The 24587-nt window shown below is 38.6% G+C and overlaps 1 protein-coding gene and 1 pseudogene across 3 annotated transcripts in view; one reads left to right on the top strand and one right to left on the bottom strand.

Moving 5' to 3' along the window:
• Positions 1-1263: 1263 nt before the first annotated feature.
• The window catches only part of TASP1 (taspase 1), a 275867-nt gene continuing 252543 nt past the window's right edge, over positions 1264-24587 (bottom strand). For all 3 annotated transcript variants that reach the window (XM_033185585.1, XM_033185587.1, XM_033185586.1), the window contains one exon: positions 1264-2324. In XM_033185585.1, coding sequence (XP_033041476.1) covers positions 2232-2324 — 93 coding nt within the window. In that variant the 3' untranslated portion in view covers positions 1264-2231. The remainder of the gene's footprint in view (positions 2325-24587) is intronic.
• LOC117069070 lies at positions 3641-5208 on the top strand (annotated as a pseudogene).

Here is a 24587-nt window from a genome sequence, read left to right as displayed (position 1 = left end):
CCATGTTAAAAGTGGGCAACTTAATACACAGCTTCAGGTTCTTGGTGACATAAGCCAGACTAGAGAATGAGGTTATTTCCCTATCTCTTTCTACCTTTTCTACTTTAGTGTGAAATGAAGTTGACTTTACATCTCTCAGTATTCTCTGGTTCCAGTAGCTGATCTTTAATATCTGATCTGATAAGGAAGAAACTTATATTACCTCTTACATTTTTGCCTCCATGATTCTGAATACCACTATATTCCCCCTCTTGGTTTCACAATATTCCTTTAAAAAAATTTAGAAAATTGGAGAGTAAAGTCTTGACAAACTGTTCTTGGAGAGGCTGTACTCTTTTATACTGGCCAGTTTTTAAACTCTTAATAAAAGGGGTCCTTAACAAACTCAGACTTTTAAATATAAATGGAGAAAAGGCAAAAGGAGATGAAAGAAGTGGCATTCCTGGTGAAACTGGTCAGACGATTTTCAGACTCCAAAGTGTCCTGATAGTTTTATGTGATCCAATCCAGTTCCTGAAAAATCTCTGCCAACAGGTAACAGGTCTTCGAAAGCTTTTGAAGCCAAAGGCTCCCCACCAGCCAGCCCATCTCTCACTAAGTTCTCAGCCTGATTAAGAATGAGAAACAGATACCATGGCACCAACCTGTCTATGAGAGCACAGCAAGACAAATGTAATTGCCTGTACCAGGAATACAAATAGGCAACTCTCAAATTATTCATATTTACACCCACTCCATTTTGGTTGTCTTTCCTTTATAATTTGGCCATACATTGATGTCAAGTGTATAATTTTATCTGGGCTTTATCAGTTACCACCCAGAGCCATGATTACATGGTGCAGGGAACTTCCTCCCCTTTAGTGATTCTATCTTTAGTATCTTCTTGATAACCACTTCTTACATTAAAAAAAAAAAAAAAAAATCAAAAGGAAATTCTCGGTTTTCTTACGTGGCTCCAGAATCCCTGAATATAACATTTAGAAGTAATTTATCAACTGAAACTATCGAGCTTTTAGCTGCCACTACAATTTTTCAAAGCAAAGTGTTCTTATTCCTTCTCTTTGTTATTTTTATCAAATTGCAACAGAAATTTTGGGACTTCCATATTGACCATTCAGTCATGTACTAAGTTCAACTTTCATCTTGCCAGTGTCTTCTTTAACTGCTTAAGACTGGCCTTGGAACAATTAGAATAACAGCAAGATGAATAGTGGTATGATTTCTGGGAGAACATTTTATAAACAAAATAAATAACAACTGTCCAATCAAGGATTCAAAAGATAATTTATTAGTCTGAGAAGAGGAGTCACATACTATACCCGGTAATACACTTCTTTTATTTTTGTGCCTTTATCTTAAAAATATATTTAAACAAAAACAAAGATAATATTGAATTTTCCCATAAACTTTGCTTTCTTATTTACAGTGTTATATTGCAAATAACATTCCATTATACACAAATTAAGGACTGTGCATTACTGTATGTTCTCTTTACATATTCTTTCATAATATAGTCCATACAGCTCAAAGCTATGCAATATTTAAGCTTAGAAAAGCTTGATGAAAGAAGTACAAACTGTATCAATCAGACTATTATTTAAAAAGGTTCTGACATTAATTCTCTGCTAGATTGTTTCACTGAAACCATTCTTTGTTAAAGAAAAATGCCCTGTAAAAGGGATGAGAACAACAGTTTAAGTTACCACAGGATCCACTTAAACTGGTTAACAAATAAAAACACTTTATTACTTATCACTGTTATTAAATGAAGCACTACCACTGTCAAGTCATTTAAACAAGTAGATTTACTCTTCAGTTCTAACACATTACATCAGCGACAGTTGGTACCTCTTTACGAAATAAAAAATGTTTCCTGCAACTTTAGGTTTTACTTGTAAACAGTTAAAGCACACATTTTGTAAAGATGATTTAACCATTACTGGTCACACAATGAGGAGTTTCTATTTCATCCAGGGAGAAGCAAACACACACACTCCACACATACACACACACACACACACACACACACACACACACACAGTCCCGCTCACCCGCCAAAGGCCCGCGTGTCACTAAGCGCTAACTACAGCAGCACTTGTGTCTCGAGCAGTGCACGAGGTTGCAATAGGAATTATAAAACAAGAAAGATAAAACAGTCAACTTCAGTTAAAAATCCCAAAAAGCTCAGGATCTGAAATGCCTCTCAGACGCTTCACGCTCAGCCTGAAGGGTCAGTTCACTGGGCTCTCCAGGCGGCACACCCCACCTTCGATTGCCACGGACTGTCCTGCCACCGCACCGGGAGGGAGTCTTGAAATGTGAGTCTGCAGAGAGACAGAGACAGGAGAGCATCAGGGGGTTCAGCAGTGTCCTACACCCCCACCCGTGTCCAAAAAAGGTAGAGGAAACACCAGAGCATTAGGCTTTCACTTTGCTTCTGAGCATCCACAGACTGTACCACTGGTAAACTTTAGTTACTGAAAGATCGTTTGTTCAAATCGCTGAGGAAATATTTACTGAGCATCTGCTACATGCCAAGCACAGCACTAGCAACTGAGATACAGAGGTGACCAAGTTAGTCAAGACCCCTGACACAGAATGTATAGTTTAGTCATATTCACAAGAGTAGCAGTTTTAATGCCAGCTCTATTGAGTATAGTTGTTATGTGAAAACTAGTAATTGTATATGTTTTGTCCTCTAAACAGAGTAACTAAGGATACTTAATTCATGTTTATATCCCAAATTTATTCCTTAAAGAATTTCAGTAGCTTACAAAAACTCTGGTAATTCAATAGCCTAAAATAGGAGAGGAAATGAGAAGAAAAACAAGAGCTTACAAAATAAGGGAAAGACGGAAGTGGGGCTAACAAAGAAATCCTAAGCTGAGAAGTTTGGTACCCGTGCCAGAGGCAAGCCTGCTGCCCTGTCTCTCAGTTTCCTAGCAACAGAGATCAGGTTGGTGGTTCATGTAGCATAAGGATCACAGCAAACTCATTGCTTGGATGAGAACAATTGTTCCTGGCACTGAGACCAAGGATTCATTTCTCCTATAGGTCTTTGTAAAGAGGGCCCTGTGTTTAGTGACTGAGTGAAGACATCAGCTATACAACAGGGAGTTTTGTAGGCTGAGCGTTACAACATCACTCAGAGGAGGCTGGGGCTGGAGGCTCTGGTAGAAGACAGTAAGCACTTCACTCTGTTTCATGAGGGGTCAGGATGAGGTCAGTCAAGAATTCCTCCTTTTGGTGATCTGGCTTAATCCAAGGATAGATAAATGTCTGGCATGTCTAAGAAGAAAGAGGGGCTGCACAAACTTCAGGCAATCCTCTCTACTTGTTTCTCTAAATGAGCTTTTCCTAAGTACTGAAACCCTGGGGAGTCTCATCAGAAGACAAGTAACCTTGGTCTGAAAAAGTGTGAGCCAAGACGTGTTTGAAGCTTCCTGTGGTGACTCAGTGGGGCATCAAATCATATAAACAGTGGGAGCTGTTGAAGATAATGTTTTATATGAACTTATCTCCAGAGTTCTTTTTGAGAGAAGTGAGTTTAAATTTCTCTTTAGCCTAAAAACAGACCACTTTCTACAACAAACCAGGATGTCGGCATAAAAAATGCAATAAACTATTTTACATTGAGTAAATGGGTAAGGACTGTGTAGACTCTAGAGTATCCCACAAGCAGAAGAACTTAACAAGGTACCTTTACAATATTTAAATAGCAATGCACTTTTATAGGAATTTGGAATAATGGGAAATAACACATTAAAATGATACATGAAAAAGCAGCAGACATCCATTTTGGGTCATCTCCCTCCACTCCTCGCTGGATGCCATGTCTCTAACACCCTTCTCTGGCTCTTTCTCAAGGGAAGCCTTGACCAGGCACCCCACTCAACTTAGAAGCTCTTCTAGCTCCTATAGCACCCATATGAGCACTTCTCATCCAGTCTTGCTTTTGAGTTTTTAGGTTTCTGTAATTGAAAGTCAGTTATGGGCAGAAGCTTGTGTTACATACATCTCAGTTTCCCTGTACCTGACCGTGTGTTTCACACAGAAGCACACCACTCTGGAAATGCTGAGGGGGTAAATGAGTGAAACAGACCATTCTAGGGCTATGTTTATGTAAACATGCAGAATCTTAAGGCTCTCTGCTCCTCCCATTCAAGAGACAGCCGCATCTTCTAGTGCAGTGCTAGCCATATCCCTGGTGAAGGTGAAGGCCACAGTAAAAGGATTTGGCAGTATCGGGCACTGGTCACTAGGGCAGCTTTTAACTCCAGTAAAGTAGATATTCTCGCCAACAATGACCTCTCCCTTGACCTCAACTACATAGTCTACATGTTCCAGTATAGTTCCACCCATGGCATATCCCATGGCACCATCAAGGCTGAGAATGGGAAGCTTGTCATCAATGGAAATCCCATCACCATCTTTCAGGAGTGAGATCCCAGCAAAATAAAATGGGGCAATGCTGATGCTGAGTACACTGTGGAGTCCACCAGTACCTTCACGACCATGGAGAAGGCTGGGACTCACTTGCAGCAGGGAGCCAAAAGGGTCATCATCTCTGCCCCCTCTGCTGAGGCGCCCATGTTCATATAGGCATGAACCATGAGAAGTATGACAACAGTCTCAAGATCGTAGGCAGTGCCTCCTGTACCACCAACTGCTTAGCACCCCTGGCCAAAGCTATCTATGGCAACTTAGGCATCATGGAAGGATTCATGACCACAGTCCACGCCATCACTGCCACCCAGAAGACTGTGGATGGCCCCAAGGGAAATGGTGGCATGATGGCTGTGGGGTTCTCCAGAACATCATCCCTGCATCTACTGGCACTGCTAAGGCTGTGGGCAAGGTCATCCCTGAGATGAACAGGAAGCTCACTGGCATGGTTTTCCATGTCCCCGTCGCCAACGTGTCAGTTGTGGACCTGACCTACCATCTGGAGAAACCTGCCAAATATGAGGATATCAAGAAGGTGGTGAAGCAGGTGTCAGAGGGCCCCTCAAAGGCATCCTGGACTACACTGAGCACCAGATTGTCTCCTTCAACTTTAACAGTGACACCCACTCTTCCATCTTCCATGCTGGGGCTGGCAATGCCCTCAACAACCACTCTGTCAGGCTCATTTCCTGGTATGACAATGAATTTGGCTACCGCAATATGGTGGTGGACCTCATGGCCCACATGGCCTCCAAGGAGTAAGATCCCTGGACCACCAAACCCGGCGACATCATGAAAGGAAGAGAGAGACCCTCAGCTGCTGGGAGTCCCTGTCCACACTCAGTCCCCTACCATGCTGAGAATCTCCCCTCCACACAATGTCCACGCAGACACCCTGAAGAGGGAGGGTTCTAGGGAGCCTCACCCTGTTGTATGCCATGAATAAAGTTCCCTGTGCTCAGGCAAAAAAAAAAAAAAAAAAGAAAAGGAAAAAATTTTAAGTGTTTTAACTGATATGACCAATCTGTTTGGTTGAAAAGTCAGTCACACTAGTATGCCATAGTAAAGATTAATCTTAGATTTTTTTGGCCGGGTGCAGGTGGTTCACGCCTGTAATCCAAGCACTTTGGGAGGCTGGGGTGGGCGGATCCTCTGAGGTCAGGAGTTCGAGACCAGCCTGGCCAACATGGCAAAACCCCATCTCTACTAAAAATTAAAAAAACAAAAAAATTAGCTGGGTATGCTGGCGCATGCCTGTAATCTCAGCTTCTCGGGAGGCTGGGGCAGGAGAATCACTTGAACCCAGGAGGCAGAGGTTGCAGTGAGCCAAGACCGTGCTGCTGCACTCCAGCACTCCCTCTCAAAAAAAAAAGGCCAGGTATGGTAGCTCACGACTGCAATCTCAGCACTTTGGGAGGCCAAGGCAGGAGGATCACAAGGTCAGGAGTTTGAGATCATCCTGGCTAACATAGTGAAACCCTGTCTCTACTAAAAATACAAAAAAAATTAGCCAGACGTGGTGGTGGGCACCTGCAGTCCCGGCTACTTGGGAGGCTGAGGCTGGAGAATGGCGTGAACCCGGGAGGCGGAGCTTGCAGTGAGCCCAGCTTGCACACCACTGCACTCCAGCCTGGGCGACAGAGCAAGACTCCGTCTCAAAACAAAACAAAACAAAACAAACTTAGATTATTTTTAAGTACTGACTAACTAAAATTCTCCACCTTCCAAGTGATGGTGCTGTTAGAATAGAGATGGAGCTCTAGATTCTCAGATGCAGACAGCTCCACACCAATGGGATCCATTGGCCATGTAGTAGTTATAATTTGCTGCTTTGTTGCTAATTCCCAGAGAAGCACAGATTCTTGAGGTTAACACCCCTTGAAAAACTATCAACTTATAAATTAAACTGACTGTTCAAAACCAATATTATTAGGGCTATATCTTTTTATAAAATCAAATACACTGGATTAAAAAATTTAGCTCAGATTCTAAAATAAGAAAATTAAAAGTAATATAGAAAGTGTATAATTACCTGATAACCTAATCACAATCTAAGTAATAGCTGAAATGTCCTATCATTCATACTCCATGTTAAGATCTTTTAAGACCACCTTAGAAACTGCTCTTGTATGGTTTCTAAGAAAACTGCACAGGACTTAATTTAAAAAGTCTGCTTCCAGAGAGAGACCATTGGAGGCATGAGCAACATAAACAGTAGTCAAATGGGGGTCCTGAGTCTCGTACGTTTGTTGTGTTATGCTGCATTAATAACATTCTGACAAATCCAACACCAGGAGGAACGTGAAAAACACTAGGGTAAACTTGTTTGCATGGGCATTTTCCTTCCTGGAAAAACTCTAGCCTTCTGAGACACAAGTGTGTTCAGCTCAATTTGCTGTTACCATGTACTTTTGAAGAAACAGAGATCCTTTTTTTCTACCACTTTCCCTTCTCCCATTAATTGTTACTTATTGTTCAAATTGCTGAGTAATAGAAAACATCTAATTTTTCATTCACTAACAATGTCACATGAACTTTAATATAATCTGGAATATTGTGTATAGTTTATACAATAAAAATCCATTTAACAACAAGTTAAGCTTCTCTTCTGTATTCATCACTACTTGGGCAATGTAAATATGGTACTGTGAGATTGTACTGTGAACTGGGTACTACCTTATATCCTTGCATTGTGAATTCTTGCCTGACGTGATAATAGTCATCCTCAGCTTTTTTTTTTTTCTTTTTTCTTGAGATGGAATCTTGCTCTGTCACCTAGGCTGGAGTGCAGTGGCTCGATCTTGGCTCACTGCAACCTCTGCCTGCCAGGTTCAAGAGATTCTCCTGCCTCAGTCTCCTGAGTAGCTGGGACTACAGGTGCATGCCACCACACCTGGCTAATGTTTTTGTTGTTGTTGTTGTTTTGTATTTTTAGTAGAGATGGGGTTTCACCATGTTAGCCAGGATGGTCTCAATCTCCTGACCTCATGATCCGCCCCGCCTCGGCCTCCGAAGTGCTGATTACAGGCATGAGCCACTGCCCTCATCTTTCTTTTAGTGCCACAAATGTGATATACCTTAAATGACTAAGTCCAGAGAGAAAGGCAAGAGAAGGGCTGGGGAAGTGTGTCTGGTTGGATTTTATTGCCTTGTTTCTACTGTGGGCTTTTAAATTTTTTTCTGTCTTAATGAGTTGAATCAGGAGATACTGCCACCGACCCCCCATCCTTTTCCCAGAAGTTCCCTGCCCATTGCTTTTTAAGAGCTATCTTTCAAAGAGACACAAATTTGTGAATAAGTATATTCTAGGCATTCTTTGTGTGTAGCATTAAACCTTGGAATGTAGTTAACTGCTCTAAAAATAGAATTTGGTCTTCAGACTTCATCCTGAAAGCAGATGTACTCAACTAGCTGACAGTTTCACATGAACCTTCTTAATATAGTCTGGAATAATGTGTATATTTTATAGAATAAAAATCCATTAACTATAGGTGAAAAGATCTGGATGCCCACTTACTAAGCCTGTGTGATGCTGGGCAATGGAAAATGAAGACTGGGTTAGACGGTCTCTAGAGCATCTTTTCAGAGTTTGGACAATCTCTGATGCTGACTTCATTTAGCTTGTGTATACATTGTTAATGAATCAAAAAAAAAGTATTTACTTCTATTTTCTCATTGTCTTAAAGTATTAAATAGGTCAGAGCAATTCTGAAGATATAATTTCCAAGTTCAACCAACCGATCAGAAATATCAACAGAATGAGAAAGGAATGCCATATGTTATTCATCTTACTGTGTGTCACTCATACCTCATTCTCCACATTGAAAACAAGGATGCCATAAAAGATCACTAGCAAATGTGGATGAAACACAAAGATGACATTCGGGTAAATTTCACTGTTAGCCCTGAAACAGGGATATGTGAGGGCAAAAAGTTCTATTGTTCTCACATGTACATATCATGTTTAAGCAGCCTTAAAATACGATTAAAATGCTGTCTGATGAGAGCAGCACGTTGTACCAGCCTCAAGGCCACTTTGGTTCTTACTATCACCAGGCTCACTGACACCATACTTCAGTCAGAGGCAACATCAGACAAGAGTTCCCTCCTATTTTTAGGTTAAAAGCCCTGTGAAGATACTCACATAAACATGGCAAGCTCCACAATACCTATTATTCCACCACTCACGTGGAGAATTATCATGAATATTCCCTCTTGCTACAGGTGATAGAAGTGTTCCATTATTTAACAAATATTTATTCTGCAAGTTATTATGGGGGAACAGAAGAATGAAACACATGGATCTTGCTCTGAATGCAATTGTGTCTTTGCAGGATATAGAAACTAGTTCCTTGTGAAATCTTCACAATAAGTCCCTATCTTTGCATAATGCTTTAGTTTCCATAGTGCTTCTAAAACAATGAGATCTCCTCAAAATACCACGTCAGACAGAAAGATGTATACTACACCTATTTTTTTTCAGATTAAAAAAAAGAACAACAAATGAGACTCAGAATGGTAATGTGGTTTGCTTATGGTCAGAGAGGAAGTGGAAAAATGTGAATGAAAGCCTCTGCACTCCAAATTTAGGGCTATCTTGACTCCCCCTGAAGACTTACCATGAAGAAGGATTCTAAATCTGGCTCTGTTAAGAGACATGCCTCTAACTGCAGGAGGCTTTGGAAAAGCAGGTTTTCAGGGTGAAACAAGGCTTGCTCAGGGAAGCTACTGGCACAAATCTTACTGACAAATTTCAAGACGATTCTGAGACTCAGAGAAATAGGTTTGAGCCTCAACTCTCTGTTGATAGATTAGATAGTTTCTGCATTTGGAAATCACTGGCTTTCTGGGTTTCAATGTCTTTGTAGGTAAAAGTGAAAAACTTCAACTCAGTTATATTCAGAGTTCTTTCTGATTTTGACATTCTACAGAGTTTTACTACTGAGGGTTTTCTTTCAGGTCTGTAAGGGGAGGCTCTGGGTCACCATTTCCTTGGTCAAGACAGCACAGTTTCCTCCTCATAGGGAACCTGGTCTCAACATCCTGATGATTTGTACTAGGTGAAACCCAAAATGTCATTTATGGTCTTCTGGTTGGTAAGCTGCCAGGTAACAGGAATCTTACTATAGTTTGAAAAGAGCATCTTCTATTTGAAAAGAAATGAAAGACTAACACTTAAACTATCATTAAGAATGAGGCCACTCTCCATTTGTGTAATGGACAATTTCCTGAGAATCTCAGTTAATCTGTCAGTGAGGAATTTTGGAGGGGAAAAATACAAACCACCAACAACTTATTTGAAGAAAGTTCTCTTTGTCAAAATCTTGTGCTTCCTGACTTACTGATCTGACTCGTGCCCCCAAAGAACTGTTAAGGCACTGCAACCCAGAAAGCAGCATTTCTCAAGCTGACTTCTGCTGGGTCCTGGGAAGTGCTCTCTCTTTTAAAAAAGCGGGGGTCAGTGCGGGAGCATGGGCAAAAGCTGCAAATGTACTGCTCCACGTTGTTCTACCCTTCTTAGAGCTAGACAGGCACCTGAGCACAGAAAGGTTCAGACATCCTGCATTCAAAAGACCTGTGTGACTCTGTAAAGTTAGTTCATCCCAAATGTCAAGGAATGCCTTCCTTTAATACTAGCTGTACCTGGAACTACTACAAATAATATGCTGAAACTTTCCTTTTATTTTGCTCCAAAACTTAACCTCACTTTCCTTTGCTGATTCTTCCTCATCTCCCCAACCACTAAATGTTGGAGTGTCCAAAGACACAACAGACCACTTTCTTCCACTCATTTTAAAGAAAAATGTCTATGAAGTGTTTTGGATATAAAGTGAAGCATCTGGTTGCACTGAAAATTGAGGTAAGAATAATAACTCTATAGATCTACCTCCCCCTCCAGTTGCCGCTCCATTTCTTTACTTCCATTTACAGCAAAGTTCTTTCAAAGAGTTCTCTACACCTATTACCTCAAATTCTTTCCTTCCATTTTCTCTTTAAGCCCTCTATAATCAACTTTTCGCTTTCACCTCTCCACCAAAACCCCTCTTTATTGAAATAAGAAATGACTTCCAATGCCAAATCCAACAGCCTGTCCTCAGATCTAATTTCACAAGGTCCAACAACAGCATCTGATAAAGTTGATCACCTGCATCTCCTTGAAACACCTTTTTCCCTTGTTTTTTAGGACACCACTGTCACCTGGTTCTCCTTTGACCTCTATGACTGTAACTTCTCAGTCTCTCTGGCTGCTTCCCTAACTTATAACTACAAAAGTTCCCCAGGGATCTTTTCTCCTGTCTGTGTTCACGTCCTTGGTGATCTCATCCAAATGTTTTTTAAAAAAATATTTATTCTTCACAGAATTGGAAAAAACTGCTTTAAAGTTCATATGGAACCAAAAAAGAGCCCGCATTGCCAAGACAATCCTAAGTCAAAAGGACAAAGCTGGAGGCGTCACGCTACCTGACTTCAAACTATACTACAAGGCTACAGTAACCAAAGCAGCATGATACTGGTATCAAAACAGAGATATAGACCAATGGAACAGAACAGAGTCCTCAGAAATAATACCACACATCTACAGCCATCTGATCTTTGACAAACCTGAGGAAAACAAGAAATGGGGAAAGGATTCCCTATTTAATAAACGGTGCTGGGAAAATTGGCTAGCCATAAGTAGAAAGCTGAAACTGGGTCCTTTCCTTACTCCTTATACGAAAATTAATTCAAGATGGATTAGAGACTTAAATGTTAGACCTAAAACCATAAAAACCCTAGAACAAAACCTAGGTAATATCATTCAGGACATAGGTATGGGCAAGGACTTCATGTCTAAAACACCAAAAGCAATGGCAACAAAAGCCAAAATTGACAAATGGGATCTAATTAAACTAAAGAGCTTCTGCACAGCAAAAGAAACTACCATCAGAGTCAACAGGCAACCTGCAGAATGGGAGAAAATTTTTGCAATCTACTCATCTGACAAAGGGCTAATATCCAGAACCTACAAAGAACTCAAACAAATTTACAAGAAAAAAACAAACAACCCCATCAAAAAGTGGGCAAAGGATATGAACAGACACTTCTCAAAAGAAGTCAATCACATAGCCAACAGACACATGAAAATATGCTCATCATCACTCGCCATCAGAGAAATGCAAATCAAAACCACAATGAGATACCATCTCACACCAGTTAGAATGGCAATCATTAAAAAATCAGGAAACAATAGGTGCTGGAGAGGATGTGGAGAAACAGGAACACTTTTACACTGTTGGTGGGACTGTAAACTAGTTCAACCATTGTGGAAAACAGTGTGACGATTCCTCAAGGATCTAGAACTAGAAATACCATTTGACCCAGCCATCCCACTACTGGGGATATACCCAAAGGATTATAAGTCATGCTGCTATAAAGACACATGCACATGTATGTTTATTGCAGCACTATTCACAATAGCAAAGACTTGGAATCAACCCAAATGTCCATCAGTGACAGACTGGATTAAGAAAATGTGGCACATATACACCATGGAATACTATGCAGCCATAAAAAAGGATGAGTTTGTGTCCTTTGTAGGGACATGGATGCAGCTGGAAACCATCATTCTCAGCAAACTATCGCAAGAAGAGAAAACCAAATTCCGCATGTTCTCACTCATAGGTGGGAATTGAACAATGAGATCACTTGGACATAGGAAGGGGATCATCACACACCGGGTCCTATTGTAGGGGGTGAGAGAGGGATAGCATTAGGAGATATACCTAATGTAAATGACGAGTTAATGGGTGCAGCACACCAACATGGCACATGTCTACAAATGTAACAAACCTGCACGTTGTGCACATGTACCCTAGAACTTAAAGTATAATAATAATAAAAAAAATTTATATGCTGAGATTCCCTAATATGTATCTCCATCTTGGTCCTTTCTCCTAAACTCCAGACACACATATCCAGCTACCTTTTGGGCCTCCCCATTTGATGCCTAACAGGCATCTTGGAATTAACATGTGCAAAACTGAGTTTCTACTACTTCCCCCCCAAGTCTTTTTCCCCCACTTCACCTTCTTCCTCACCCTAGTAAATGGCAATTCCATTCTTCTGTTTAGGCCAAAATCTTAAGAGTCATCATTGCCTTTTCTATTTCCCTCACATCTCTATCCAACCCATCAGTAAATCCCATTGGCTCTATCTTAAAATACACACAGAAGCCAACTACTTCTCATGACCCATGTGACTAATGCTCTAGTCCAAGTCATTATTATCACTCATCTCTATGGCAACAACCTTCCACCCGGCCTCCCTTTCAGCAGCTGGAGTCACCTCTTAAGATGTAAGCCAGTTCATATCACTCCACTGCTCATTACTCTCCAATGGCTCCCATTTCAGAGGAAAAGCCCTAATACTGACCATGAATAAAAAACTATGTAATCTATCTGGCCTTCCATTGCCTACTCTGACCCACTAAGACTGGCCTTCTCACTACCCCTGCAACACACCAGGCACACACCTAATTGAGAGTGCTTGCACCTGCTGTTCCCTATGCCTGGAACAGGTTCTTGCCTTGCTCCCATAAATCCTCCAAGACTTTACTTGAATGACACCTTTGAAGTGAAACCTACCTAACATTGGAACCACTTTACCTCCTAACCCCTTTCCTAGCTTCACATCTCTTTTCAGCACTTATCACAAACATAGTATAGGCCTTATTTTGTTCATTATTTCCCCCACCAGTATGTAAGTTCTCAAGTACAGGGATTCTTGTCTGCTTCATTCACTATGATGTCCCCAGAAAAGTGCCTGAATATAGAAGGCACTCAATGATGATTGTTTAATAAATAATTCATTCAAAAAATGAGATACTGTGTTTTATCAAACTTTTACTCCTAAGTAAACTGAGGTTTTTTCAAATAGCTGAAATCTCAAGCCAAGTAATAAGGCTTCCTTCTTAGTCAGTCATTATTAGCTACTGTAATATCCCTAACTCTTAACTGTTCAAACTTTTACCATGATATTCACAAAAGCCATCAATGGAAGAAATCAAAGAATTATTGGGGTTCTAATCTGTTTTAGGAAGCACATTTAAAATAACATTAATTTTCTATTTCAAGTGAAGAAAAATCTATTTCCAAGTACTCTGAGCATCTCCTACTAGTGAATTGTTAATATAACCCTCATCCTAAATTAAGTTTCATTTTACCCTTCAACATGGCAGCAGACAGTGCAGTCCAAACATGTACAGTACAGTGATGACAGCTCCAGAGCATAAAAGCAAATTGTCAGTGCCTACCACGTACTGCATCCAGAGGTATTGGAAAGAAACGTAAATAGAAAGAACAGCTCAACCATGGCCAAATGTCTCAATTAGTTAATACTAAAATGTTAAGTTTTCACAAATTTTCAGTATTGCTTTACTTTTGGAACATAAAAGTCATACATTGTAACTATCATAAACGAATTCTAATCCTTAGGATTAAACAGAACGAGGACTCCAAGATGAAGACTTTTTAAAAAACATAAACTATATTACTTGAATGAATCATACTGGAATGAAAACGTATTCTAGCAGATAGACTTGGCTTAGGGTTCAAAATCTACAACACCGGTTAGTCTCAAATGCCTGTGAAGCAGGCCAGGTGTAGGACTGTGGAAGTGGAGCGCCCAGGCTTCACCAAACAGGGCGGCTACCACCTGGTTCTAACCAATCACTGCCACATAGGAAGTGGGTCCCAGTGTTGTCAAATCATCTGCTCTTATAGGAGAAAACAAACCAGAACTTAAAAATCATATTTTAACATAAAATTTTAAAAGTTTAAATCTGTGTACAATTTTTCCATATAATTTGTATTTTATATAGATTTAATTTTTTTCCAAAGCTGCTATGATGAATACAGCTTTTGAGCTCAAATCTGGAGATTACTGGGAAGAAAGGACAGTGACAACAAAATGTTGTATCTATGCACCATCCTAACTCAAAGTTCTACCGTGAAGCTCAACATGCAGTCACTCATTAAAGAGCTGTCCGCCAAATGCCTACTATGTGTTGGGCCCTGTGTTGTCATTAGTACCTGCACATATAATATATACCTAGTAGATTCCATATCTGTAACTCACCCAATTAATGAAATAATGTAATAAAAGTTGTTACAGCATAAAAACAATGGGGGATTCTTAATATTTACAATCATAGAAACCAGTATCTTTTCTCAAGTTAGTAAGTGAACATGAAACAAGAATGACATGACCAAGATTATAGTTTTTTTTTTGTCTCGAGATTGAAAAAACAAGAGAAAATCCTTTCATCATTTGGCTACTGCTTCCCAATCCAAAAACAAAACATCATAGGTAATCATTACTCATTTCCTGTTCATAATAAAGTCAATCATTTTTAAGTACATTTGTCTCATTTACATGTCATGGTTATATGTTCTGTGAGCAAACAGCAGGCATGACTCTGGCTGGGAAGGTACATATTTATCTAAAATGTTGGGTACTAGAAGGTAACAAGGTGATACTCTAAGTTAAGTTCACATCGGTGACTGATAACTACATATGTATGTAGAGATACAGAAATTAATGTTTTCATTACTTTTCATGTTGCTAAAACAAAAAAGTGTATTCACTTCATTTCAACTAACATGGAGGGTCTACAAGTCAAGTAACAGATTAAAATAGATATTTATCTTTGCAAAGATCTTACCCTACACCATGGTTAAAATGAGAATAATCTGAATACATATTATTCGCACCCCTGAGAAGACTTATACTCTTAACAACACAGTAAATTTCCTCTTTGTTTTTCTATTTATTGCTTTGGAGCAATGTTGAATGAATCATTTGGAAGAAATTAATGATATAAGACTAATTAGGCAAAAATAAAATTATCAATGACTCTTAGAAATTAACTTGAGGCTGAGGAAACTGTTTTTCATATATTCAGTCTTCTGCAATCTTTTCCTGTTTGTGTAAATGACTTTCTAAATAGACCCAATGGATTATCCTGGCAGCCCTAAGAGCATGGAAAAGAAACACAAGTTTCTACATTTGAAATTCTAGGCAAACTTAAAAGGTACAAGTAAAATCAGTGATTAGCCACTTTTCCTGTGGTTTATAAGTGCACTTGCCAAACTTAGCTGTCTGGCTGTTTTCTTAGTACACAGGTTTATTGGTGGCGCCTTAACGACCATCCCGAGGCAGCTGGCTTCCTGCCAGGGATCAGATGCCTTTAGTTGTTGGATAATATAAGAATTAGATTATCAGCCGGGCGCGGTGGCTCAAGCCTGTAATCCCAGCACTTTGGGAGGCCGAGACAGGCAGATCACGAGGTCAGGAGATCGACACCATCCTGGCTAACACGGTGAAACCCCGTCTCTACTAAAAAATACAAAAAAAAAAAAAAAACCCAAAAAAACTAGCCGGGCAAGGTGGCGGGCGCCTGTAGTCCCAGCTTCTCGGGAGGCTGAGGCAGGAGAATGGCGTAAACCCGGGAGGCGGAACTTGCAGTGAGCTGAGATCCGGCCACTGCACTCCAGCCTGGGCGACAGAGCGAGACTCCGTCTCAATGGAAAAAAAAAAAAAAGAATTAGATTATCAAAAGCAGTTAGAATTTGGTTAAGACTGAGGCCAATTTGTATCTAGGTGGTTCCTGTCAAATCTAAAATATGGTCCAATAAACGTATTTGGCTGAATACATCCATTCAATGACTAAATGCCATTGGCCACTATTGTGAAACTGAAGTCTCTTTTAAGGGATTCATGGTCAATACATCCTGTAGGTGTTCCACTGTCCAGTGCTCAGTGGAATACGAGAAGACTGCTTATAACCAAGGTTCACACAAGAGAAATTTAACATAGCTAGTAAGCAACATTCTCCCTTCTCCTTTCAAAAGGAAAATTATTTGGCTGGGTGAGCTTAAAAGAAATGCTGAAGGCACACCTTAGGTTTGATTTAAAAACCTAAGTTGTGGTGCTGTCAAAGTGGTAGACCTCTATCAGATAGTTTTTAGAAAGAGCTCTTTTGCCACCATTTTGGCTTGAATTGCAGGGTTCAGGGAGGAATGTCTTTTCTTGCAGCTTCCAACAATTTCTTTTTTTCTGTTCTGGGAACTCTGAATTCACTTGCCAGCTGGTTTATTAACTTAGTAACTTAGTAACATTAACTTGCAAGTTAGAGTTGCATTTTGACAAAATGTAATAACCACTGCCATTTCCACCAAAGGAGCAGGGTGAAAATTCAGGTGGCATCACTCTTGTCATAGTCAATACAAATGGCACCTTTGGGAGCATAACTGCAGTGTAAATGGGACCTGTGGAGTTGTGGTGTGATGGTCCTGAGAGATTTCCTACAACTTCCACCATCACCTCTTCCTCTACCACAACTACTGCTGCCACCACCACCCATCATAACAAATGTAGCATCTATTACACACACTTCACTTTTATTATTCAACTAATTTTCAGAATTCTATCAAAGCATTAATAGTATTCCCACTTTAATGATGAGGAAACTAAGGATCAAAGTTGTAACTTGCCCCGGGTTGCAAAGCATGGACTCCAGGATTGAAATCCAAGTCTGACTAATTCTAAAGCCCATTCTGTCGATCATTACACGCCTCATTAAAGACAGTCTTACCTGGGGAACATAGTAAGACCCTGTCTTGACAAGAAATAAAATAAAAATTAGCCAGGTGAGGTGGTGTGCCCCTGTAGTCCTAGCTACTAGGGAGGCTGAGGCTGGAGGATCTCTTGAACCCAGGAATTTGAGGTTACAGTGAGCCATAATCGGGTCACTGCACTCCAGCCTGGATGACAGAGAAAGATCCTGTCTCATAAAAAACAAAAACAAACCAAGATAATCTTGCTAATACCTTTTTTAAGACTTTAAAAAAATAGAGGTATGATTTTACATACAATAAAGTGTACAGATGTTCAGCAAAGGGTTTGATGATTTTTAATGATTTTTACCCCCATGAAACCAAATCCTAAAGAGAACATTTTCCACACAGAACATTTCTATTACTGCCCCCAAATTCCCTCGTGCCCTTTTCTTGAAGCAATCACTTTCTGATTTCTATCACCATAGCTTAGTTGGGCCAGTTATTAAACTTCATATAAATAGAATAATTCACTTAGTATTCTTTTATGTCTGGCTTTGTTCACTCAACATAACTTTGTGAACAAAGTTAAAGTTATGGAAGAAAATTATTTAGCTTTGTGAGGGTTTACCCTTGGCCCAAGAAGATCTTATTAAAGTTTTATAAATAGGCCAAGTGTCCAGTGGCTCATACATGTAATCCCAGTGCTTTGGGAGGCCGAGGTGGGAGTATCACTTGAGGCCGAGAGTTTGAGATTATGCCAGCCTGGGCAACACAGCAAGACCTCATCTCTACAAAACATTTAAAAATTATCCAGGCCTAGAGGTGTACCTATAGTCTTAGCTACTTGGGGAGCTGAGGCAGGAGGATCGTTTGAGCCCAGGAGTTCGAAGTTACAGTGAGCTATGATTGTGCCACTGCACTCCGAGTGGGTGACAGAGTGAGATCCTGTCTCTAAAGTAAATAAATTGCATTATTTAGGTAAATAGGATGATTTTATGAGGTTTTCAGACATTAAAGCTGAGAAAAGTTAATAGTCATCAAGATTCATACATACATAATCACATTCAAAATGATAAAATAATGAAAGAAAAAATATCTCAAATAAATTGCAATTTCCAGACAAACATCTATTCCTACATCAAATTTGATTTCTTAATTTATCTCTCATTTACATTTCTTTTCTGAATCTCTGTTCAGAAATAATCTTTTGTTACACACAATAAAATCTTTTTAGCAAATAATCTTTTGTGTTACTGCCCTAGTCTTGATACCACAAAGTCACCTGTTTTACCTTGGTTATATTTTTATCTTTAAGAGCAGGATACACTTATTAAGTCAGTTATGCCCCAATAACCTTGTGAATAAAACATTTGAGAATTAAAAACAAATAAGGGTGTTACTATTTCAGTAATCCTCATCCAATTTCAGAAAAATCACTTCCCTAAAGCAGCAACTTCGCCTGAAAAATTCTTTATATCCCTAAACAGACAGAAAGAAAAGTGAAATTATGAGAAACCTATGGCAGTTTACTAGATATTGCGTGCTTTTAGTAGTTTAACACTGGTAATACTTGAAGGCCAAGAGTAAATTAATAGGATAATATTTTAAAATGCATACTTAATCACAGTTTAAGGTACGTAAGCAATTAGGCAAGCTTGTGAAGAAGCTGACCAAAATACATACATCAGGAGACACAAGTGTTCATCTAAATTTCCTCTTTCATTTTTTTAAAAGAATGTTTTATTAAGGTTGTTGAATGTATAATTTCCCATTTTGGAAATCTTTATTGTAAAGACAATTCTTTCATCCGAAGACAAACAATATCCACACTGCCGGTGATTATTCTGGCCCTCCACATTGAATAAAATTTGGTTTCATGTATTTATTTATTTGTTTGTTTATTTATTTATTTATTTATGAGACGCAGTCTCCCTGTGTTGCCCAGGCTGGAGTGCAGTGGCGCGATCTCAGCTCACTGCAACCTCCGCCTCCCAGGTTCAAGCACTTCTCCCGCCCCAGCCTCCCAAGTAGCTGGGACTACAGGTGCATGCCACCATGCCCAGCTCATTGTGTGTGTGTGTGTGTGTGTGTGTGTTTCTTTTTGTATTTTTAGTAGAGACAGGATTCCACCATGTTAGCCAGGATGGTCTCGATCTCCTGACTTCATGATCCACCTGCCTCAGTCTCCCAAAGTCCTGAGATTACAGGCATGAGCCACCACGCCCAGCTGGTTTCTTCCTGCGACAAAAATTTCCATCTATAATTCTGAGACAGTATTTAATAATTTCTGCAGTGTTTGGTGGACCCTGCTGCATCAACAAATCTGGCAATTCCCTTCCCTCAGAATGCTGTGAAACTGCAGAATAGTTGGATGGTATTCCTGCTGATTTCAAAGCTGATACATTGATTTTTAGGGTTGCCTCTTCTGTGGAGGAACACTGCCTTGATTACAGTACAGTAGCTTAACAGTAAGTCTTAAAGTCTGGTACTGTAAGTCCTCTAACTCTGATGTTTTTTAAAGTTGATTTTTGCGGTTCTAGGTCCTTTAAATTCCCATACAAATTATCAAATCAACTTGTCAATTTCTTATTAAAAAATGTCTGCTGGAATTTTTATTGAGATTGCTTTGGATCTACAGCTGAATGTGGAAAGAATGACTATCTTACTGTGTTTTCCAATCCATGAATATGGCACGTTTCTCTATTTAGGTTGTCTTCTATTTCTCTCAGCAAGGTTTTGTACTTTTCAGGGAACAGGTCTTGCACATCATTCGTTAGATTCATTTCATGTCCTCTGAGAGTAACTATGGTTTTTACTATTTCTTTTCCAAGTTTTATCTTTTATTTGCTTTATTGTACTAGTGGAGCATCCAATAAAATACTGAATAGAAGTGACGAGTGGATGGCCTCTTTGCCTGCTGTCCGTGTTAGAAAGAAAGTGTTCAGTGTGTCACCAATTAGTATGATTTTAGCTGTAGGTTTTTGATAGATGATGCCCTTAATCACATTGAGGAATTTTCCTTGGATATCTCATATTTTGAGATTTTTATCATTCACGCAAGTTGAGATGATCATATGGAATCAAGAGGAACATATGGGTTTTCTCCTTTATTTTGGTAACACAGTAAATTATATCAATTAACATTTTTAACAGCTTTACTGAGATATAATTCATATATCATAAAATTCATCCATTTAAATAACTGTTCAGTAGTTTTTAATATATTTGCAAAATGTGCAATGTTCTAATTCCAGAACATTTTCATCACCTCTAAAAGAAACCCTGTGCCCATTAGCACTCACGCCCCATTCCCTTATCCCTACCACTAATCTACCTTATCTCTGGATTTTCCTATTCTGGACATTTCATATAAACAAAAATCATACATTATGTGGCCTTTAGTGTCCGGCTTCTTTTACCTAGAATAATGTTTTCAAGGTTCATCCAAACTACAGTATGTATCAGCACTTCATTCCTTTTTATAGCTGAAAATATTCCATTGTGTGAAAATTTCACATTTTGTTTATCCATTCATCAGTTGATGGGCATTTGGATTGTTTCTTTTTTTTTTTTTTTTTTTTTTGCTATTATGAATAATGCTGCTGTAAGTATCTATGCACAAGTTTTTATGTGGACATATCTTTTCATTTTCTCGGGTATATACCTAGGAACAGAAGTGCTGGGTCACATGGTAACTCTGCGTTTAACTTTTTGAGGAACTGCCAAACCGCTGTCCAAAGTAGCAGCACCATTTTTACATTCCTATCAGCGATATATGAGGGTTCCAATTTCTCCACATCCTCACCAATACTTGTTATTATTCACAATTTTTATCATAGCCGTCTTATTGAATGTGAAGTGGTATCTACTTGTGGTTGTGATGTGCATTTCGCTAATGACTACTGATGTTGAGCATCTTTTCCTGAGCTTACTGGCTATTTGTATATCTTCTTTAGAAAAATGTCTACTCAGACCTCATGCCCATTTTATGCCTTCTTATTGTTCAGTTGTAAGAGTTCTATATATGTTCTGGTACAAGCTCTTCACCAATTATATGATTTGCAAATATTTTTTCCTATTTTGTAAGCTTTTTTTTAAACTTTCTTGATGGTATCCTTTGAAGTGTAAAAGTTTTAAATTTTTATGATGTCCTATTTATTTTTTCTTTTGTTGCTTGTGCTTTTGGGATCATATCTAAGAAACAACTGCATAATCGAAAGACAGAAAGATTTACTCCTAAGTCCTCCTAAGAAATGTATAGTTTTAGCTCTTAACACTTTGGTTCCTGATATATTTTGAGTTAGTTTTTATATATGGGATAAAGGGCCCAACTTCATTCTTTTACATGTGGATATCCTTATGTTCCAGTATCATTTGTTGGCAACGACTGACTTTTGAAATGTTAAGTCAACTGTGCATTCCTTGGAAAAACCTTATTTGGTGTCCACACGCAATAATGCTGCTGGATTTCTCATCCCAAAATAATAACTTAATAAGCATCTCTGCATATATTCATAACAGCTATTGGTCTGTAGTTTTCCTTCCTTGTAACATCTTTGTCAAATACTGAGGTTACCCTTGTCTCATAAAATGGGTTGGAAAACAACTCTGCTTTGGTTTTCTGAAAGAAATGGCATAAGATTAATGTTATTTCTTCCTAAAACGTCTGATATAAGATACCAGTGACACCATCTGGGCATAAAGTTTACTTTATGAGAATGTTTGCTTATAGAAATTCGATTTCTTAAATATGTAAATGGTTATTTAAATTTTGGGTTCTTGTGTGTGTTTAGTTCGTTAAGTTGGTTGTTTTCAATAAATTAATAAATTTCATCCAAGTTGGTGCCTCTGTTGAAATGAAGTTAGCCATTTAATGCCTACAGAATCAGTGATCCTGCATTACTATTTCCTTTTCATTCTTGCTGTTCGTATATTTGAGGGTTTCTTTCTTTCTTTCCTAATCATTATTTCTAAAGCTTTATCAATTGCACTAATTTTTTTTTCAAAGAACTGCCTAGCTTTGTTTTTCTCCATTTTAAAATTTCTTTTCTATGTTATTGCTTGCATTCTTATTTTGATTATTTTCCATCTATTCTTCTTAAAGCTTCTTGAGATTACAGCTTAACTCACTTACTTTAAACTTTCTTTTCTACCATAAGTATTTAAGGACATACTTTTCCTTTTAATGTTTTAATTGCATCCTATAAATTCTGATCGATTGTTTTCATTATCATTCAGCTGAAAATAACTGCCACTTTCTCTTGGTAAATATTCCTTATGAACTTGAAAATAATAACTTGTTGAATGTAATGTTCTATAAATAAGACTTTGGTCAAGTTGGGTCTATTATTCATATCCTTATTAATTTTTATTCAAGTCATTTACTATTGTATGTCTTACTTCATACTGAGAGAAAGAAGGATGTTAAAGTTTCCAACTATGATTGTAGATTTGTCAAGTACTTTTATTACTCTCAATTTTTGCTTCTTTTACTAGGCACATATACATTTAGAAGTTTTATACCTTTTTAATTGAATTGACCACGTTTTCAATATGAAACGTCCTGTTTTATCTCATATCTCCTATGCTGACATTAATATAGCCATATCAGTTTTCCTTTTTGAAAATTATTTTATTTCTAGTTTTTATCTCATTGAACTTTTTCTATTATTTTTCATCCTTCCTGGGTTTGAAATTATCTTTTAAATGATGTGAATATACCCAATGTCAATTATTTTATGTTTTTAATTTTTTCAAATGACATACTAATCATTTTATTTTACTGACACATAATATTTGACATATGTATGGGACACACGTGATATTTTGCTTCATGCACACAATATGTTATGATCAAGTCAGGGTATTTGGGGTATCCATCACCCTGAGTATTTATCATTTCCATATATTGGGAAAATTTCAAGCTCCATCTTCTAGCTACTGGAAATATATAATACATTGTTGTTAACTACAGTCAACTTATTCTATCAAAAAGTAGAACTCATACTTTTTATCTAACTGTACAACTGTACCCATTGACCAATCTCTCTTCATTCCCTCCTCCCACTCACACACCCTTGCAAAGTTCTGGTATTTATCATTGTACTCTCTATCTTCATGAGATCAGCATTTTTTAGCTCTCACATGTAAGTGAGAACATGCTAAATTTGTCTTTCTGTGCCTGCCTTACTTCACTTAACATAACGAGCTCCACTTCCATCCTTGTTGCAAATGACATGATTTCATTCCGTAATATGCCCAAATAATGTTCCACTGTGTATATATACTACATTTTCTTGATCCGTTCATCTGTTGATATACTCTTAGGTTGATTCTATATCTTTGCTACTGTGACTAGTGCTGCAATAAACATGCAAGTAAAGCGCAGGTATCCCTTTGATGTACTGATGTCCTTTTCTTTGAATAAACACCCAGTAGTAGAAAGGTTGGATTGCAAGGTAGTACTATTTTCGTTTTTTTGAGAAATCTCCATACTGTGTCCCATAGTGGCTGTATGAATTTACATTTCTACCAACAGTGTATGCGTTTCCTTTTTCCTGCATCCTCACCAGGACCTGTTATATATATATATATATATTTTTTATTATACTTTAAGTTCTAGGGTACATGTGCATAACATGCAGGTTTGTTACATATGTATACTTGTGCCATGTTGGTGTGCTGCACCCATCAACTCGTCAGCACCCATCAATTCATCATTTATATCATGTATAACTCCCAATGCAATCCCTCCCCCCTTCCCCCTCCCCATGATAGGCCCCGTGTGTGATGTTCCCCTTCCCAGTCCAAGTGATCTCATTGTTCAATTCCCACCTATGAGTGAGAACATGCGGTGTTTGGTTTTCAGTTCTTGTGATAGTTTGCTAAGAATGATGGTTTCCAGCTGCATCCATGTCCCTACAAAGGACGCAAACTCATCCTTTTTTATGGCTGCATAGTATTCCATGGTGTATATGTGCCACATTTTCTTAATCCAGTCTGTCACAGATGGACATTTGGGTTGATTCCAAGTCTTTGCTATTGTGAAGAGTGCCGCAATAAACATACGTGTGCATGTGTCTTTGTAGTAGAATAATTTATAATCCTTTGGGTATATACCCAGTAGTGGGATGGCTGGGTCATATGGTACATCTAGTTCTAGATCCTTGAGGAATTGCCATACTGTTTTCCATAATGGTTGAACTAGTTTACAATCCCACCAACAGTGTAAAAGTGTTCCTATTTCTCCACATCCTCTCCAACACCTGTTGTTTCCTGACTTTTTAATGATTGCCATTCTAACTGGTGTGAGATGGTATCTCATTGTGGTTTTGATTTGCATTTCTCTGATGGCGAGTGATGATGAGCATTTTTTCATGTGTCTGTTGGCTGTATGAATGTCTTCTTTTGAGAAATGTCGGTTCATATCCTTTGCCCACTTTTTGATGGGGTTGTTTGTTTTTTTCTTGTAAATTTGTTTGAGTTCTTTATAGATTCTGGATATTAGCCCTTTGTCAGATGAGTAGATTGCAAAAATTTTCT

This window comes from Trachypithecus francoisi, unplaced genomic scaffold, assembly GCF_009764315.1.
Source record: "Trachypithecus francoisi isolate TF-2019V2 unplaced genomic scaffold, Tfra_2.0 Lachesis_group21, whole genome shotgun sequence".
NCBI classification, from domain to species: domain Eukaryota; kingdom Metazoa; phylum Chordata; class Mammalia; order Primates; family Cercopithecidae; genus Trachypithecus; species Trachypithecus francoisi.
The sequence above is the reverse complement of the archived record's forward strand: the minus strand, read 5'-3'. Positions and strand labels throughout refer to the sequence as shown.